The following is a 20,008-nucleotide window of genomic DNA, read 5'->3' on the forward strand; positions in this document are numbered from 1 at the left end:
GAAGTGGCTGGATACTGTCCCCCTCTGAATGGAGAGGGGTGCTCTTCCCTTCAGGCATCCCACTGATGCCTCCCTAGCCAGAGCCCTCAACTCCATTCTCTACTTCCCTTCCTTGCTTTAGTTCTCACCCTACCATTAACCGCTATAAACATTTTACATGTTTTGTTTATTAGGTGTTTTGAGTCTACCCCGAGTAGAATAGAATGTAAGTTCCACAGGGTCTATGCCCGTCTGTTCTCTGCAACATTCCTAGTGCCTCGAGCATGCCGCCTTAGAGTAGATGGATAAATATTTGCAAAATGAAAAAAAAATCAACTTGTAATGAACACAGGGGATAAGAATAGATGGGGTCTCTGGGCATGACCCACCTCCCGGCGGGCCCTAACCTCAGACGCAGCCTTCTGATCCTCCAACAGGTGGGGACCTGGGCGTGCCTGGGTTCTTCTCCACCTGATTCCTCCGTGCCCACCCACCCCAGAGGCTGGGGCAGTGCCCTAGGCGGGCTGGGGCTGGTAGCTGTGGAGCCTGCAGGGCTGGATCGAAGGGGCCGAGCTCCCTCCTGGCGGGCGGGGGGCCGAGTGGGGAGCGAGCCCGGCAGGGGAGGAGCTGGGGAGCGGAGCGAGGAGGAGCGGCGGACGCGGGCAGGGAGCGCAGCGCCGGATCCGCAGGGCGCTGGGAGCGCGGAGGAGGTGGGAGCGCGAAGCGCGGCGGGGCAGAGCTCCGGGGCGGCGGGGCGGCAGCGCCCTGAGCTCCGCGGGGTTGTGGCGGAGGCCGAGCGATCGCCGGCAGAGACGCGGCGCGAGGAGCCCAAGCGGTGAAGGGGAGCCTGGCGTCTGTCCGCACCTGCAGCCGTGGAGCGGGTGAGTGCGGAGCCGCGTGCCGCCCGGACAGGGGCAGGGGGCGCGCCCGCCGCCGCGCGTGCCAGTGCCCGACCTGGGGGTCCTGAGAGCGCGGGGACCGGGGCACTCTCCTTGGCCCCGGTGGCCCGCCTCCCCGCGCCTTCGGACCGGAGGGGAGCGTGGCGCCGACGACCTGCGGCTCCCGAGGGGAACGTCGGGGTCGCCCTCCGGAGCTCCGGGACCGTGGCGTGGGCCCAGGCAGCCGTCGGGGCGGCTGAGGGATCTTCTGCGCTTTCTGGGTGCCCCCGCTCAAGCCAGATCGGGCGGGGCACAAGATGTGCCCCCAGGCCGGGCTACGTCGCCCCCAGATGGTCCCAGGCGGAGGGAAGCCGGGAGCTGCCCCCTGCCGGCCAGGTCTGGGCGCGGTGCCGCGGCGGGGCTGCCCTTTCTGGAGAGGACGGGGAGCATCCAGTGTGGGGCTCCAGGGTGGGCTTTCGGGTGGGCCCCGACTTGCTTGTGACCTTGGGCAGGTCGCGGCATGTCTCTGAGCCTCAACATGCACATCTGTCAACTGGAGGAGATACTTCTCCATCCCCGCTGACTCGTGGGAATACAGGAGGGGCTGGATGGGGGTCTTCATAGACTATGAAGTTCTGTACAAACCCTAGCTAATCACATAATGTCGAACTGGAAGAGCACTAAGAAATCTGCTAATTGCAGGTGCGAAATGTGTGGAATAAATCTTGCCCAAGGTCACACTACTTGTAGGAAAACAGAAAACAAAAATCCTGCCTTGCTATTTCTGGGGAAGTTCAAGGATTAGGAGCCAGACTGTCAGGCCGGCTGCATTAATGAACTGGCCTCGGCTACCTACTAGCTGTGTGATCAGAGAGCCCTTAACTTCTCTGAGCCTTGGTTTTCTCCCTTATGAAATGAGGATAACAACATCCCTCACAGTCTTGCTGTGCAAATCAAACGGGATCATTGCTGAGACGAACACCTGGCCCCAACCAAGAGCTCAGTCATTGGTGGCTGTGATTTGCTCTGATTAGTAGGAGCAATTCCTGTCTCTTCCTTGGAAGCACCTTCTGGTGTTTTCCAGATGAGTGTGCGTGGTAGGTCTGTGATTTTCTCTGGACCACAGGGTCACTGTGGGGTGGCAGCCCTCCTCCCCTGGGGATATTAAAGGACCCTATAGGATAGCAGCTGGGCCTTTTTCAGCTTGTAAGGCTGTCCAGCTGGTGGGCAGAGGTGGGTAGGCTTTGTCCTGTCATGGAGGCATCCAGGAAGCCAGGACTTGGAGGGGGGGGGTCCAGACCAGCTGTACATGATTGTAAGGCCTGGGGCCTCCTCTCTTCCCCACCTGGTACAGGGTCAGAGCTACAGAGATGCTTCCTGAAGCTTGTCAGCTGCCAGTGGGTAAATAATGAGGGTGGGTCCTCTGGCCACCCCTCTGCTCCTAGACCACAGATAGATGACTCTTCTTTCTGGCAAGGGTGATGTGAATCTAAGCAGAAGTAGTTTCTCAGAGCTTGGAGCATCCAGACCTGAGAGGTCCCTCTTCTTGCACAGTTGGCTCTCTCTGAGGCCCACAGAGCCGCAGGGGTCTGCCCAAGGTCAGCAGCGTCTGGGAGCTGAATTCTGCTTTCTCTCTCAGCTGCAGTTAACACTTCCACGCCTTCCCTCCAGAAAACATTCTCTTGCGACTTAACGCTATTACAGTTTTCCTTGTCTTCTCTGTTGTTTTCACAGCACAGTTTCCTTTTTACAGCCATTAGATGCTCTGCTCTCCAGGGACCTCCTCTTCTCATAGTCAACCGCTCTCTGGGCGAGTGCACCCACCCCACTGGCTTTATTTACCATCTCCATGCACATGACTCATAAATCTCTGTCCCCAGCCCAGATCACTCCTCTGGGCTAGGGACCCACACACATTTATTGTCACCAGGCACTGTTCAGCCCTGGGAATAGAGTGATGAGCTTGACAGAAGGGGTGTTTGGTAGGGGTCTGTGTGGTGGCGGGTGTGTGGTGCATAGAGACAAGGAATTAACAACCAAGTGGAAAAGATCAGCTGGTGTTGAATGCTGAAAACGAAAACAGCCCAGGTGGCAGAGCAGGAGAGCCACTGTACCTCAACGCAGTGAGTTTAAGGGGGGCAGCTGGTAGGAGGTGGGGGTCAAGGAGGTGGCAGGGGTGGAGGCCAGTCATGTAGGGCCTCACAGGCCAGAGTGAGGGTTTGGAGTTTTATTCTGAGTGCTACGGAAGCCCCTGAAAGGTTAAATAGAAGGGGACAGAGATGGGGGCATAGTCGTGGTAGGGTGCTTACCTGCCATGCCTGAGGTCCTGGGTTTGATCCCCAGCACCTCCCACAACTACAAAAAAAAAGGTAGGGGGAGAGGAAATGCTACTATTTACATTATTATTACTTTGTTGCTGAGACTCAAACCCAGGGCCTCAAACATGCATGTTAGCCATACCCCAGCCCAAAGGCTATAATTTCTCCAGGGCCGATTTGAAAGAAGATTCTAGATCGACTGTGAGAGCTCTGGGGGCTGAGTCGGGGGACAGAATAGGTAAATTTTCAAGGGGTTTCTAGGCAGAGGCAACAAGAGGCACAAACAACCTGGAATCCGGAAAGAGGTGAAAGGCGAGACTGTGCTCTGGTGGCCAGGGAAGGCGTCCTAAGGACGGGGCTTCCACATTGAAGGGGGATGGGAAGGACTTCTCTTCCACGCAGAGGGAACAGCCTCAACTGAGATGCAGATGCCCCAGAGATGTGTAGAGAAGACAAAGAGAGGAGGCAGAATCTGTAGGGGGTGACAAGTCTGAGGCTCTAGATCTGGCCGTAGATTTGGGTGAGTCTCAGGGTCCTCACCCTTTATATGAAATAAGGGATTAAGTGTTAAGAATCCCAAGTTGTGAGACTAAGCCGGGATCGTGGCTCGGTGGTAGAGCACTTGCCTAGCATGCACAAGGCCCCGGGTTTGATTCCCAGCACCAAGAGAGAAGACAATTAAGTTTCAGGGCTAGGTAAGTGAGACTAGGGTACAACCTGTCCGAGGGGCTGGTGTGGATGAGAAAAGATGGCGGCTGGATTGATGTGGGGGTTCCCTGGGAGATATCCAAGAGGGATGACCAAAAGACATTTAGGGCTATGGGTTCAGAGACGGGAGTCAAAGAAAGGTAAAACCTTAGAAATGTAATATATTTCCGGACAAGTTTAATAAACTCGAATAATTTTGGAAAAAGAAAGGGCCCAGTTTGGTGGTCCAGGCTTGTAATCCTAGCTACGTGGGAGGCTGAGACAGGAGGATCTCAAATTGAAGGCCAGTCTGGGCAATTTAGTGAGGCCCTGTTTCAAAATAAATAGTAAAATGGGCTGGGGTTGTTGCTCAGTAGTAGAGCACCCCTGCATTCAATCCTAGTACCCGGGGCAGGGCGGGAGTAGAAAAGAGAAGTTAAAAGAAACCTAAAGCTGTCAGCATTCTTCTTTCATTCATTCCTTGAATAAATGTCTATGGAGTATCTGTAAATATTAAGCCCAAAACATGGCACTGTGAACAAACTGGGTAGATGGCTCTAGAAACGTCTCTTGCGGAACAGAGACTAACCAACCCTGGGCTGCATGACGCGGGGTGTAGATTAAGGATCACAGATGCCCCACGCGGATAGAAGGAGCAGGACAAGCTTCAGTAAAGAGGAAAACATTTGTCTTTGGTCCTGACAGTGAAGTAGAGTTGGGGGCCAGTGGAGGGACGGGCACTGGGCTTCCTGACCCACGCGCTCCGTGCTCCCCTTTCCTTCTGGAGTTCAAGTCTGACAGGGAGACAGGATGTTGGCAAGTGAGCCCCGTCCAGGGGAGTCCAGTGTATGCCTACAGAGGAAGCCCCAAGGGGCAGAGAGGAGGGAGTGATCAGTTCCACCGTAGGGCCCAGGGGAACCTCTAGAGAGGGTAGGGGAGACCAGCAGAAAGGCATTCTGGTAGAAGGAATAGGCTAAGCAAAGACTCAGAAGTGAGAACCAGTCAGTGTCTTCGCAAGCACAGGGCTCAGCCAAGAGGAGGGTGGAGGCGCGGTCTTTTGCTGAGTCCAGGTGAAGCAGGGTCACAAGGGGAAGGAGCTGCGCTGTGGGACCTCTGGATGGGTAAACAACAGGAAATGAAAAAGGATTTGGGGTGGATTGCAGGCAAGGGCTCTCCAAGGTTCAGTCCTGTGGGATGGGTGTCATTGGCTCCCACTCCTCTTCACTCGCTGCTTCTTGCTGGTTCTGTTCCTTCTGTGGGCAACCTCAAAACCACTTCCAGCCAGGCACAGTGGTGTACATCTGTAATCCCAACAGCTTGGGAGACTGAGGCAGGAGGACTGCAAGTTCAAAGCCAGCCTCAGCAATTTCACAAGACCCAAAGCAACTTAGTGAGACCTTCTCAAAATAAAAAATAAAAAGGGCTGGAGATGTAACTCCGTGGTTAAGCACCTGTGGGTTCAATCTCCAGTATCACAAAAAAACAAAACACTTCCAGATTTGGATCTCAGGGTTGCAGCTGGTTACCTGCCCTGTTGTCCTGCACAATTCACTGTCATCCTCATCGCATCTGTGGTCCCGGGTACCTAGAATGTTTCCCCAGGGCCACTCTAAGTCTTCCTAAGAGCAGTGTTCACATCTGTATTGCTCATGCTAACACCTGGTAGGCTTTACTACTTATTGAATGTAGGAGGAAACAGGCTCAGAGAGGTTGAATAACCTACCCAAAGTCCCACAGCTAGTATATGGAGCTGGTAAAGTGCGTTGTCCACCTGACTGTATAGCTCTACCTAACTCTGAAGCCTGTGCTCCTAATCATTGCCGCATTGTCCTCTCAGCAGGGAAAGCAGATGGTGAATAGTGGGATTGGATCCTGTAAACACTCACATATTCCGTGTTTGACTTCTAGGAAATGAATTCCTGCTGTCAGTACCTTGTTCTTCCAGACTGGAGAAGACAGCTTCCCCTCTGTCCTGAAAATGGTTTCCATCCATCAGCTCAAGTGCTCTCTGGGAATCCAGATGTACAACATCTGGGGCGGGGAGAGGAGGCAGGTTCAACTCCAGGGGCAGGGAGTGCAGTTTTAAAGACTTCTTGAAGAGCGTGGTCAGGCCGCCAGTCTCCTCCCAGGGTTACTCCCCTGCTGTGTTGGGGAGACTTGAAAATGCCAACAGTGCATGGCATGAACCTCTGGCTACTTTTATCCTTCATCTCAAGTTCCTGTGGCCAGTTGCAGGCAGTGGAAGGAGCCTGGGTGGGATTCTGGAGATTTGGTCTCTGTCTGTAACTCCCTGTGTGACTTTGAGAAACAGTCTGACCCTCTCTGAGCCCATCTCCCCGTCAGCAGCATGAGGGAATTGCACTAGATGATTCCTAAGAGTCCTTCCCACTCTGATGCTGAGATCCTTGGTAAGCCCTGGACTGCATTCTCATTACCCTCACTACTCAGTCTGGGCTCGGAGGCTGCAGCAGCACCAGCCTCACCTGGACCTTCCCAGACCCTCAGACTCTTAGGCCCCGCTCCAGGCCACAGAATCTGCATCTTTAACAAGAGCCCCAGGTAATGCCTACGCACAGCCAATGTGAGAAGCTTGCACAATTCCTATCCTTTCCTTTGGGCCATGCCAAGTGCTGGATGCCTGGCAGAGGGAGGCCCTGTTCAGGCAGGTGATGGAGCCCAGAGCTTAGCAGGTATGTGGTAGCGATTTCCTGAATGAATTCAGGCATGTGTGCAAGAAATATCTGAGGGGAGAAGATGGAGCTGACTTTGCCTCGTGCCTCCTATGAGTAGGGCCCTGTGGAGTCTGGCAAGCCCAGATTCCAATCCTAAGTCCTCTGAGTCCCAGCTTTGGGGCCTCAGGTCGGCCATTTCTCTGAGCCTCGGTTTTCTCTCCTGAGGAGTGGGAAAATAATTCCAGGACTCACTTCAGAGGGTGGTGGTTAGACTTCACCAGGTAACAGGAGTCGCTGAGACACCAGCTCCTGGCATGAAGTAAACTCTCAGTAGATGTTGACCAGGACTTTACTACCACCCTTTTTCAGCTGGGCCTGCTCCCTTGATGACATGGCTCCCTGTGTTGTCCCTGTCTCAGAAATGCACTGAGCTCCCAGAGGAGTGAGTGATATCACCCCTGTTGAGCATCCTGGGTCTAGGACAGCACTGTCCAACAGAAACATAATGCAGGGGGTTCAGGCTGTAGCCTAGCAGTAGAGCACTTGTCTATCTAGCAGGACAAGGTCCTGGTTCCATCCCAGCACATACCAAAAAAAAAAAAAAAGTATATATACATACATATGTGTGTGTGTCTGTGTGTGTGTGTGTGTGTATAACACAGTTGACAAACATGGTTTTTAGATTTAGAAAATTTAGATCACTGGGCATGGTAGCACACACCTGTAATCCCAGCAACTCAAGAGACTGAGGCAGAAAGATTACAAGTTCAAGGCCAGCCTCAGCAACTTAGCAAGACCCTATCTCAAAGTTAAAAAATAAAAAGGTCTGGGGATATAGCTCAGTGGTAAAGTGCCCCTGAGTTCAATCTCTAGTACCCCCCCCAAAAAAAAATTAGATTTAGAAAATTTAGGAATAGCCATGTTAAAGTGAAATTAATTTTAATTGTTTTATTAACTTACTCTATCCAAATAGTAACATTTTCAACAAATAACATATAAAAAATTGTTTCATTCTTCTTATGACTTGTCTTTGAAATCGGTGCTTTGTATACACTTACAGCAGGTCTCAGTGGCTACAGTTCAAGCACTCAGTGGCCAAAGGTGGCCATTAGGGGCTATTCTGGTTTCTCAGCTTTGGCTTTCCATCCAGGCTGTGCGTGTGTGACCTTGAGCGAGTCAGTTTACCCCATCTGGAGCTCAGTTTCTTCATCTGGGAAATGGGTATGCTGATTCTGCCCCAAGGGGTAGCGTTAGGGGCAGTTGGTGGGAGTTTAAAATCTTATTGCTCATTTCCCACAGGCATGGGGGAGTCCACTGAGCGGGCAGCTCTTGCCTTTTGGCAGATGTGTGATTGTTCAGGATGGTCCCTTGCCTGTGACAAGGCTGGAGGTGGGAGGGGGTTAGCTTCTCCTACTTTCTACCCATTGCAAAGGCCTTGAGAACAGGGTTCACCTGTGTTTGATTTTCTAAAAATAACCAGTTGTCATGATGGAGCTAACTGGATATGATCCAGGCTGGTGGGTTTCTATCCTGGCTACCCCTAGAGGTGCTTGTAGAGATTTTAGATATCACAGTGCCTGGGCGCTACACCCTGGGAATGAGGTCTAGATATCTGGATTTTGGGGTGTGTGTGTTTAACAAATTTATATGTTTAAAGCTCCCCCTAGGAGGTTCAAATAGTCACCAGGAGAATCTGATTTGGTCCAATGGTCTCAATTTCAAGTTAGGGAAACTGAGGCCCAAAGGAGGAGCTGACTTATCCAGGATGACTCAGAGTTGGCAGCGGAGCCAGGCTAGAACCCAAGACCCTGCTCTCAGGCCCACTCTCTCTCCTCAGGGCCATTCTTCAACAAGTCATGGAGCCTGTCAAATATTGGTTGATCCCTTATTTTGGGCCAGTGTGAGTAAGAAACAGTCCCTGCATTTAAGGAACACATGGTCCAGTGACATGTGTTAATATGGTGGGAGTCATGGTGGTGGGCACTCAGGAGACGGGCATCTGAGCCTAGTGGGGCTTCAGGAAGGTCAGGGGGGCACTTCCTGCAGAGATGCCACAGGCTAGTCCCGAAGGGTGACGCTGAGGAGAGGACACTTTGCAGGCCAAGGATATAACAGGGACAAAGAATCGGAGCAGGAAATATACTGGTACGAAAACAGGCAGATCTGTGCTGCTGGGAGTGTGCAGGTCACAGCCAGCTGCAGGGAGACGTGTTGGTGATAGAAGGTGAGGTCAGTTCAAGATGTGTCTCTTCACTCAGGCTGTGAAGGTGCAGTGCAAGCCGCTGGGGAATTTGAAGGGTGTGACAGATGTTTAGTTGAAAGGAAGATTCAGGGTGCAATGTGGTAGGAGAATGGAGAGGGGCAGAAGGGGAAGCCGGGAGGCCAAAGCTGTGGGGGAAGATGTTTCATATCCTGAAACAGGACAGTGGCAGCAGGCGAGAGAGGGGAGCAAAAGAGCCAGGGCAGAGTTAGATTTAGGCTGCAGACTTGACAGAATGTAGTAATTCAGTGAATGAGGAGACTGTATCAGTCAGCAGTTGCTGCATAACAAGCAGCCCTTAAACTCAGTGGATTAAAGCAATGACATTTATTACTACAACTCATGCATTTGGAGGTTGGTTGATTTATTTTGAATGTGGTTGGGCATTTCTGCTGATCCTGGCTGGCCTCACAACATGATCTGCGGGCAGCTGATGAACTGTTCTAGGATGGGTTTGACTGAAACAGCTCTGCTGCAGGTGTCTTGTCTCTTCCTCCATAGCCAGTGCGCCAGCCTGGTCCTGTTCTCATGGCAGTGGCAGACTGCAAATGGAAGAATGCACAGCCCTTTGGGGACAAATTTTGGAGCTGGCTCACTGTTGCTTCTGCTTTACTCTGTTGGTCATAGCTAGACAATACTGGCCCAGACCTGAGGGACAAGAAAATACCCTCCTTTTAGTAGGGCAAGATGGAGACAGTACAGGGTGGAAGTACTGAGCTGACCTGGAGGGCTGCCAAGCTTGCCTTGTGGTCTTGGGCAAGTCACACACCTCTCTGGGCATCACAATGTCAGCTGTTTGAAATGGTAGAACATTTTAAAAGTCTCTTCTAAATCATGTTTGCCAGGGAGGACCATCGATTACAACTCCAGGAGACCTTCTTATCCAGGATGGGTACGTTCTGAGATCCTCTGTGATGCCTGAGACCGAAGCTAGAGCTGAACCCCATATAATGGTTTATTCTTGTTCATCTGTATTTATATAGAGTCTGTGTTGGTTTTTGTTGTTGTTTTGTTTTGTTTTTTTCTACTGGGGACTGAACCCAAGGCAGTTTACCACTAAGCCACATCCCCAGCCCTTTTTATTTTTTATTTAGAGACAGGGTCTCGTGAAGTTGCTTAGGGCCTTGCTAAATTGCTGAGACTGGCTTTGAACTTGGGATCCTCCTGTCTCACTCTGCATCTGCTGGGACTGCAGGCATGCACCACCATGCCTGGACTCCGATCAAGTTTGATTTATAAGCTGAGCACAATATGAGATTAACAAATAGCTGGCAGTCTTCTACAGTTGAGCTCTTGCCTAGCAAGAGTGAAGCCCTTGGTTTGATCCCCAGCACTGCGAAAAATAAAAGTTATGTGAATATGATCATGCTCGCTCTGTCGGAATATCTTGTTGCCCTGTCCTCACCTTTCTCGTGATGATGCGTGCACTGTGGGGTGAATGACGTAGCTCTTGGCGCAGCGTTAAGCTACTACCTAAGTGTTATTTGAACACAAACACTGCGATACCAGAACACTTGATCTTATAGCAGTGACTAACGTGCAAGTAGCATCCATGTGTATACACACAGACGTGTGTATTTGTAGGGTGGTTACACTGGACAAAGGGATGATTCACATCCTGGGCGAGACTGAACAGGACACTGTGAGATTTTATCACACTGCTCAGAATGGTGCACACTTTAAAACTTATGAATTGCTTGTTTCTGAAACTTCCCTGTAATATTTTCAGTTGACTGTGGGTAACTGAAACTGTGAAAAGCAAAAACCACAGAAAAGTGGGGGGACTGCTGGAACTGGAATTTATGGAGCGTTTACCATGTGCCTGTCACTTTCCACCCAGCCCACTGAAACCTAACAGCTGTCTGGGTTGGGTGCTGTTATACTCCCCATTTTCCATATGCAGAGCCTGAGCACAGAGTGTCAGTGATGAGCCCAGACTTTGCTGTAACCCACAGAACTGGTGCATAAAAGCTGGGTGTGGTAGCCTGGTGTGGTGGCACATGCCTGTAATCCCAGCAGCTTGGGAGGCTGAGGCAAGAGAATCATGAGTTCAAAGCCAGCCTCAGCAAAAGTGAGGCTCTAAGCAACTTAGTGAGATTCTGTCTCTAAAAAATAAAATGCTGGCTAGGCGCAGTGGTGCATGCCTGTAATCCCAGCAGCTCTGAAGGCTGAGACAGGAGGAACTCAAGATCAAAAGCCAGCCTCAGCAATGGCAAGGTACTAAGTAACTCAGTGAGACCCTGTCTCCAATAAGATACAAAAATTGGGCTGGTGATGTGGCTCAGTGGTTGAGTGCCCCTGGTACCCTACCCCCCAAAAAAATTCTGGGCACGGTGGTGCACACCTGTAATCCCTGAAGCTTGGGAGGCAGGAGGATCTCAAGTTCAAAGCCAGCCTCAGTGAGTTAGTAATGCCCTGAGCAACTTAGCCAGACCCGTCTCTAAATAAAAAAATAAAAAGGCCTGGGGATGTGGCTAAGTGGTTAATCACCCTTTGGATTCAATTCCTGGCACCAAAAAAAAAAAAAAAAAAATCAGTGCATAAAGTTCTTAGGTACTTGGGCACTTAATCACAACTTTTTCGGTTTTTTGGGGGTAAAGTTTTTATAAAAGCGAAAATGTCCAAAACACAAGTTTTCATGCAGACTGATGAATTATCACAAGATGAAATGTGCAGTTCAAGAAAATATGACCTGCCCTGGGAAGCCCTCCTGCTCCCTCCACCCCCGCCCCTCCCTCAGGAGTCACACTGCACCTGACTTCCAGCCCTGGGGCTCAGCTTTGCCTGATCGTGAACCTCACAGAGTTCTTTCTCACATGGCATCTGGCTTCTTCTGCCCAATTTTGTGATTCATCTGTGTGGTTGTGTACATCTGGAGTCCATTCTCACTGAGGCACAGTATTCTACTGTATGAAACTGCCACCCTTACTTATCCATTGAACTGTGGATGGTAGTTTAGCTCGGCTCTAGTTTGGGGTTGTCACAAAGAGTGCTGTTGTGGACAATTCTTGCGTACATCTTTTGGTAGACCTACTGGCTTCCCCACCCCCACCCCGTGGTGCTGGGGCTAGAACCTGGGACCTGACTTGTGCTAGGCAAATGCTCTACCTCTGAGCCACATGCCCAGCCCCGTGGGTGGGATGGGTGTACAGCGAGGGGTGGAAGTGCTGGGTCAGAAGTTGGCCTGCTGGATATTTTCTGCATTTTCCCGATTTTGTAATTAGAGAAACTGAAGTGCAAGAGGGATTTGTGTGCACCTCAGGACACCAATCAGAGTTCAAAACTTGCACCCAGAGAAATGCCCACACACGTGCACACACACCCGTACCCATGTGAAGATTTTTTAGTCATCATCTATTTTATGTTTGACCCTCCTGATGTTGCTGGGAGGGCATACTTCATACTTTGATTTTCTAGAGGGGAAAACTGAGGCTGCAAGATGGCCTCCCTCTGGACTTGTGGAAATGACCCCCCCCAACAGGGCCCTCAGCCCTACCACACAGCTTCTAGAGAGCTCTCGGAATTCCTCTGTGTGTGTGTGGGGGGGGGGTGGTGGTCATTGGGTCTGTTTTACTGCAGCAAATCTTTTATCACAGAGCCTCTGGGCTTTTTTCCACCTCCTCTGAAAGGACCCAGAATAGCTTCTGAGGACCCATTAATCGCAGGCATCCTCTTTGTTTTTGGCAGGGTTTTATGACTTAGTTAAAGACCCTTCAGAGAGGAGAGGCAACTGATCTTCCGGCCCTGGGGAATGAGCCCTGGGGAGCAAGCTCAGGTTAAGAGGAATAAAAAGGACACCTGCTGTGTGGCAGCCGCTCTGCCAATGTTGTCCCAGCTTAGCTGAAGCCGCAGAACAATTCTTGGAGAAAGGTGTTGTTACCCTAATTTACAGATGAGGAAGAAGGGCCCAGGAGGTGAATGGACTTGGCTGGGATCCCACAGTAGGGATTGTTTGGTGGGAAAGAACTGAAATTCCTCTGCCTTACAATGATTTCCCAGGGCCTGCTGTGTCCATTGGAACTGGCACAGCTGGAAAAAGATTGAAATAGGGTTTTTTCATCCCCCTTTTGAATCCTCTTTGCTGGGGATGGAACCTAGGGCCTCACAGGTGTGAGGCAAGCACTCTACCCCTGAGCCACATCCCAGCCCCGAAAGACTGAGTTAGTGCAAATGAGGCTTCCTGGGTAGAAGGTCACTCATAGGCATCTACATGGCCCTGGAAGAGGCCCAGGGAGTTCCCGGACAGGAGGTCCTCAACCCAGGACAAGTGGGGTCCCTGGTGGAGGAGAGGGCAAAGCCTTTCAGCACGTGTCAGAGACCCAGGTTTATTTAGGAAAGCAGACCCACACTCCAGGAGAAGCCGGCCATCTCAAGGGAGGGATGTGCTTTGGGGGTTCCTGGTTCTTGTTTTGAAGGAGACTTGGTGAGGGGGGGGCTTGGCAAGGTCTGTGAGGATGGCCTCAGTCTGGTGACCTCAAGGCTCCTTAGGCTGATGAGGTCTCCATGATGTGATCAATAGAAAATGCTGGAAAATCCCCTAAAGGATACATTTCTTCCGATGCTCTCTCTCTCTTTGCACCATCTATTTATTGTTGGACTAATTAACAGCACACAAGGTCGTTTTTACAAGAGGGTGACTTTGCAGTAACTCTAAGATTTACAGATTTCCCAGAAATTTGGGAGTGGACAGGCCTGGGAGAGGGACTGGCTTGGGGAAGTGACAGACCTGGGACAGGATGCAGAACCTCAAGTTAAAATTATTTCCTCATCCTTTCTATCTACTTCAACTCCTTTAAGTCTCCTTCCTACCTGTTTGTTTTGTTTGTTGTTTCTTTGTTTGGTACTAGGGATTGAACCCAGGGGTGCTTAACCACGGAGTCTCATCCTTGACTCCTTTTTATGTTTTATTTAGAAACAGGGTCTCCCTAGGTTGCTCAGGTCTTGCTAAGTTTCTGAGGCTGGCTTTGAACTTGAGATCCTCCTGCCTCAGCCTCTTGAGCTTCTGGGGTTACAGGTGTGACCCACTGTGCCCTGCCCTCTACCTGTTTCTGATTTCTTGTATCCTACCTCACAGGGAAGCCTGCAAGGTGCCTTCCTTCTCTGAGTCAGGTGGTTCGTCTCTCTCTTAGTTTCTCTGCCTGCTCCACTCTCCTGCTGATCTCCAATCTCTAAAGATCTGTTTTCATTTACAAACATATCATTCCCTACATATGTGTGTATGCTTGTAGTATGTGTGTATATATGTATGCATGTATGTAGTGTGTATACACACACATAAGTATATATTTTTTTTAATATTTATTTTTCTTAGTTTTCGGCAGACACAACATCTTTGTTTGTATGTGGTGCTGAGGATCGAACCCCGGGCCGCACGCATGCCAGGCGAGCGCGCTACTGCTTGAGCCACATCCCCAGCCCACATAAGTATATATTATATGTAAAGATTGGAGAATAATAGTTAATACCCATTTACCCACCACCACTTTTAAAAAATAGAACATTGGGGCTGGGAATGTAAGGGCCCTGGGTTCCATCCCAAGCAACACACATACACACACACACACACACACACACACACATATACACACATGCACACACACACAAGTCATTCAAACATTATTGACAGCCTTAAAACCCTTCATGATTACATTCTCACATCCTTTTCCATCCAGGGGTAACCAATATCAGTTTATCACTTGCTTTTCCTATGGTCTTGCCACATGTATTGCTCCTTTGAAAAAGTCTATTTCTTCTTTTTGTAATACTGGAGATTGAACCAGGGGGGCCCAGCTACATGCCCAGTCCTTTTTATTTTTATTGTTTTAATTTTGAGTCTTGCTAAATGGCTTCCTGTGATCCTCCTGCCTCAGCCTCCTGAGTTACTGGGATTATAGGAGTGCGTTACCACTCCCTGTGGTTTCTTTTCTTTTTGACTTTGGCACTCAGTCTTGTTTGTGAAAAATCCCCATTTGATGGGTTTAGCTTTGTCTATGCTGTTTGGCTTCTCATAGCCCTCCATCATGGGGATGTGCCACACTGTACCATGCTGCTGTTGCTGGGTGCCTGTGCTGTTTCTGATTTGCTTACAGTCAGTGCTACCAAGATCCTCCTGTTTCTGTCTGATGGCTGATGCACAGAAGCTTCTCTGCCGTGCATTACCCAGGAGTGCAAGTACTGGGTCATGAGTTAGTTGTCACAACTCTAGTTTTATAACATCAAATTGTTTGCTAACAGGGCTTCCCCGGTTTATACTCAACTCTTGGCAGGGGACAGTTCCTCTTGCTCCCCACTCTTATTGACTGACACCATGTGATTAGATTAAAAATCCCTTGCCTACTGCTGGGTGGAAATGGCTCTCGCTGTCACATGTATTTTCTAGGGAGAGAGAGAGCGTTGCTCACAGAGCCGAGGCAGCATGATGGGCAAGACCCCCAGCTTTGTTCAGGATGGGGAAGAACAGCAGCAGGAAAGGAGGGGGACTGCCTCAGAATCCCACCGCTTCCTGCGAAGATCCACCCAAGTGTCCTCACCACTCTGCTCTGTCCTTCCTCCCAGGATGTCACCCAGGGCTTGCTCATCTGCCAGCTTCTCTGAGCCCACGCCTTGCGCTGAGATGAGCTCACTGGAATGCCCGGAGCCCATGACCGCTTGAGCTTGTGGGCAGGCCCAGCAGCCTCCGTGGGAACCGCCGGCACCTCACTCGCCCAGGCTGTCTGGAGGGAAGAAAATTCCAAACAGTCCAACTGGACTTCACATCTTCCCTGTGAACCAAAATGGGAGGGACAACAGCCAGAGGCTTTGGAGGGGAGCCTGGGATGATTGAGGGCAGGAGGACCACTGTTGTCCCCTATCACCACGGGGACCCAAAACCATTCCTGGAGGCTTTTCTGCCTGAATTACAGCTCTGTGGAGAAGGGTGGGAATTTTGAGAGCTCAGGACCCAGTTCTTCCACTTCTAGCTGGGTGACTTTGGATAGGTGACATCGCCTCTCTGAGCATCCATTGGCCCATTTATAAGTTGGGGACCATTTTGCCCTCTTGACAGGTTGGGTAACTCCTCGTCCCAGGACTAACTCAGTGCCTGGACCCATAGCAAGAGTTTCACACACACAATATATATATATATATATATATATATATATATATATATATATATATATATATATATATAAATTTTTCAATTTTTGGGATATGTTTTGGGATTGATAGCTTAGAATTAGTTTTCTTACATTAAAGCTTTATCCCTTCTCCAGGAGGATATATCTTTAAGATGAAGCACCCACAAGATTGAGAAATGGGAGAGAATATCACATTGCAGATTTAGCTTCTGAATGTTTTCAAATCAATCCTTCCAGACAGACTGACCTTCCTAACAAAGCCCTAAGCTGAGCTCATGGGGTACACAGTAATGATTCTTGACATTGCTCAGCTCTTTACTGGGTACCCAGGACCGGCCTTGCCAGGAGCAATGAAAGTTCCCAGCATCCCTGGGAGGCAGGTTGGGTGGCCACTGTTTGGCCACTGTTCAGAGAAGGAAACCTGAGACTCAGAGAGGAGAAGGGATTTTCCCAAGGCTGCACAGTAAGTCTGGAGAGCAGAGATTAGAGCCCAGGAGGTCCCAGCCCAAACCAGACTTTCCCTGTGCCCTGCCGCCTCCCCAGCCCCGCCCTGCCCTTTCCCTGCACTAGCTGGGTCCTGAGTCTCAGGTCTTTTGGCTTCTCTGCTCTCTGCACTTCAGCCGGCATGGTCATTTAGCCAGACCTGGCCCTTTCTGACTTCTGGGGCTTTGCTCTTGCCCCTTTAACTATCAGGAATGCCAGCCTTCCCAACTCTGACTACTAGACTTTTCCTGAAATTAGCCAGGAACAAGATGTTGTCCTTAAGAATGAGGTGAGGCTGGACATGGTGGTGCATGACTGCAATCCCAGCAATTTAGGAGGCTGAGGCAGGAGATCACAAGTTCAAGGGCAGCCTGGGCAATTTAAGAAGACTGTCTAAAAATTTAAAAAATAATAATAATAAAAATAAAAACATCTGGAAATGTAGCTCAGTGGTAAAGCACCTCTGTATTCAATCCCCATTATCAGGGTGTAAAAAAGAAAAGGATGATGTAGTGGGAGTGGGTGATGGATAGAATCTTTTGAGATACGTTGTTGAACAATATTAAAACTATGAAACAAATTCATATATAATCCTAATGATCAAATATTTTCAAGTGTGTGTAGATAAATTCTAAAGTGGTCAAGCATTCCTGGGTTAAATCCCTAGTACCCAACCCCCCCCAAAAAAAGTCAAATTTATTTTCTGGAATTGAACTTTCATCACAAAAATGCACAGGGATTTAAATGTTTGCAGTTCACGTCTTTGCTTAACAAAAAAGCATTTTGTTATTTTTTTGCCTGTTTATTTGTTTGTTTTAAGGGTCATTCATGCTCCTCCAGAAAATTTGGAAAATTCAAATGAATATAAAAAATGTCACCCCCCCACACACACACATACACACATACACTCCCTTGAGAAATACATTGTGGCGAGCTGGTGTTTTTTTCTGGTGGCTTTTGTTTCTCTCCTTGTCACAGTTTGGTTTGGTTTGTTTTCATTGCTGAGTAAATAGAAGGATGTTTTCTGATTCTTTCTGATTTATGATTCACAGAACTGATTTCTCATACTTGCAACAAGCCTGTGATACTTCCAGCTCTGTGATACCTTGTCCCCTGTGGGAATACTGGGGGTGGGCATATCACCCTCCTCTGTGCTCTGACACCTTTGAAAAGGCAGTTTTAGGTCACTGTTGCCAGCCTTAGAGACAATGTCCTTCTATCTCATAATTTCAGCCTTCAGAATTGTCCTTCTAGAACCTAACTCCTTACTTCTTTCTTTTTTAAAGCCCAGAGCTCCTGAACGTTTGGCCCTCCCCATGAACCCACAGCGATCCGTGTGTTTCGCCACTTCCTGCTCCTGCATTCTTCTGTCCTGGTAACCGGAATGTTCTGTCTGTTCAGGCTCAAAACATTCAATGGAACCAGAACCAAAGCTAAGCGTCCCTCAGGATGTGTCAAGATCAATCTGGGGGAACCCAGCGGCTGATTTACTGTCTCTACTGTCTCTCTGACTCAGCGGGCGCTTCTTTTTGAGTCTAGTTTTAAAAACTCCTGGCAGCAACCTGATATCCAGAACCTTCTCTGATCAGGGATGGGGAAATTTTGAAGCTTTTATTCAACACATTGATGTCTCCAGCTTTGAAAAGAGCCAAAATGCCAAAAGCCAGAATCCCAGAGTCCTGCCCATACTTCCGTGAGACCCTGATCAGTGTCTAACAAATTAAGCCTGTGTCCACTGGGCTGCACCATCTGCTGGGCAAGGTTCCAGAATGGCCAGGCATGTCGGGATTCATCTGTTTTAGGAAAGACCTATAACTACCAGCTGGGAGTCGATTTTGATTTTCTTTATTTATTTTTTGGTTCTGGGGTTGAAGCCAGGGGTGCTTAACCACTGAGCCACACCCCCAGCCTTTTAAATTTATTTTTTATTTTGAGACAGGATCTCACTCAGTTGTTTAGGGCCTCACTAAATTACTGAGGTTGGCTGTGAACTTGCAATCCTCCTGCCTCAGCCTCCCAAGCTGCTGGGATTACAGGGGTGCACCACTGCACCTGGCCTTGGTGTTCTAGCCAAGTCTGCAGGTCCTTTCAAGGTGGTCTGTTCTGATGGATGGCCCCTACCAGCATGGAGCCAAAAGATGACCTTGCTCTGTGACAACCGTGAAAGAAGGAGCCTTGTGTGTGGAAGTCTGCAAGGAGAGCCAGTCACCTAGCATGGCCCCGCCCAACCAGTCAGTAGAAGGCTTTCCCCAGGAAGCCTCCAACAAATCCCTGAACACGACCGAAACCCCGGAGGCCTGGGATCCAGGGATCCTACAGGCGCTCAAGATCTCCCTGGCCGTGGTCCTAACCATCATCACGCTGGCCACCCTCCTGTCCAACGCCTTTGTACTTACCACCATCCTGCACACCAGAAAGCTGCACACCCCGGCCAACTATCTCATTGGCTCCCTGGCCACCACCGACCTCCTGGTTTCCATCTTGGTCATGCCCATCAGCATCGCCTATACCATTACCCGCACCTGGAACTTTGGCCAAATCCTGTGTGACATCTGGGTGTCTTCTGACATCACATGCTGCACCGCCTCCATCCTGCACCTCTGCGTCATTGCTCTGGACCGGTACTGGGCCATCACCGATGCCCTGGAGTACAGTAAGCGCCGGACGGCTGGCCACGCGGCTGCTATGATCGCCGTGGTCTGGGTCATCTCCATCTGCATCTCCATCCCACCCCTCTTCTGGCGGCAGGCCAAAGCTCAGGAGGAGATGTCCGACTGCCTGGTGAACACGTCTCAGATCTCCTACACCATCTACTCCACCTGCGGGGCCTTCTACATCCCGTCCATCTTGCTCATCATCCTCTACGGCCGGATCTACCTGGCCGCCAGGAACCGCATCCTGAACCCGCCCTCGCTCTATGGCAAGCGCTTCACCACGGCGCAGCTCATCACGGGCTCCGCGGGCTCCTCGCTCTGCTCGCTCAACCCCAGTCTCCACGAGGGCCACTCGCACGCGGCCGGCTCCCCGCTCTTCTTCAACCACGTGAAGGTCAGGCTCGCCGACAGCGTCCTGGAGCGCAAGAGGATTTCTGCTGCTCGGGAGAGGAAAGCCACCAAGACCCTGGGGATCATTCTGGGGGCCTTCATCGTCTGCTGGCTGCCCTTCTTCGTGGCCTCCTTGGTCCTCCCCATCTGCCGGGAGTCCTGCTGGCTCCACCCCGCCCTCTTTGACTTCTTCACCTGGCTGGGCTATTTAAACTCGCTCATCAACCCCATCGTCTACACCGTGTTCAATGAAGACTTCCGCCACGCGTTCCAGAAAGTGGTCCACGTCCGAAGGGCCTCCAAGTCTCATTAGGTGGCGACTCTTGTTCAATCTTTTGGGTCCTGTGACTCCGTTGGGATTGTCTTTTAAACTTTTTTTTTTTTTTTCCCTCCCCTGGGACCTGGGTTGATTCATGATCTCTTGGGTCAATCAACAGAATTATTCTGAGTTCTATTTCCTATGTCTTGACTTCTGAGCCGCCCACAGCTGGGCCACTGTGTGAAAGGGGAGAGGACTGAATGAAGACGTCCCCTGACATAATATTTTCTTGGTTCTTCTGGGGTGAAAG

General features: G+C 50.1%; 1 protein-coding gene across 1 annotated transcript; it reads left to right on the plus strand.

Annotated features, from left to right (window-relative positions):
- The first annotated feature begins 18,609 nt into the window (after window positions 1-18,609).
- Window positions 18,610-19,752, plus strand: Htr1d (5-hydroxytryptamine receptor 1D). Its single transcript, XM_076862635.2, has one exon. The coding sequence runs from the start codon at window positions 18,610-18,612 to the stop codon at window positions 19,750-19,752; it is 1,143 nt and encodes a 380-aa protein (XP_076718750.2).
- Window positions 19,753-20,008: the final 256 nt, after the last annotated feature.

This window comes from Callospermophilus lateralis, chromosome 7 (genome assembly GCF_048772815.1).
Source record: "Callospermophilus lateralis isolate mCalLat2 chromosome 7, mCalLat2.hap1, whole genome shotgun sequence".
Taxonomy (NCBI): domain Eukaryota; kingdom Metazoa; phylum Chordata; class Mammalia; order Rodentia; family Sciuridae; genus Callospermophilus; species Callospermophilus lateralis.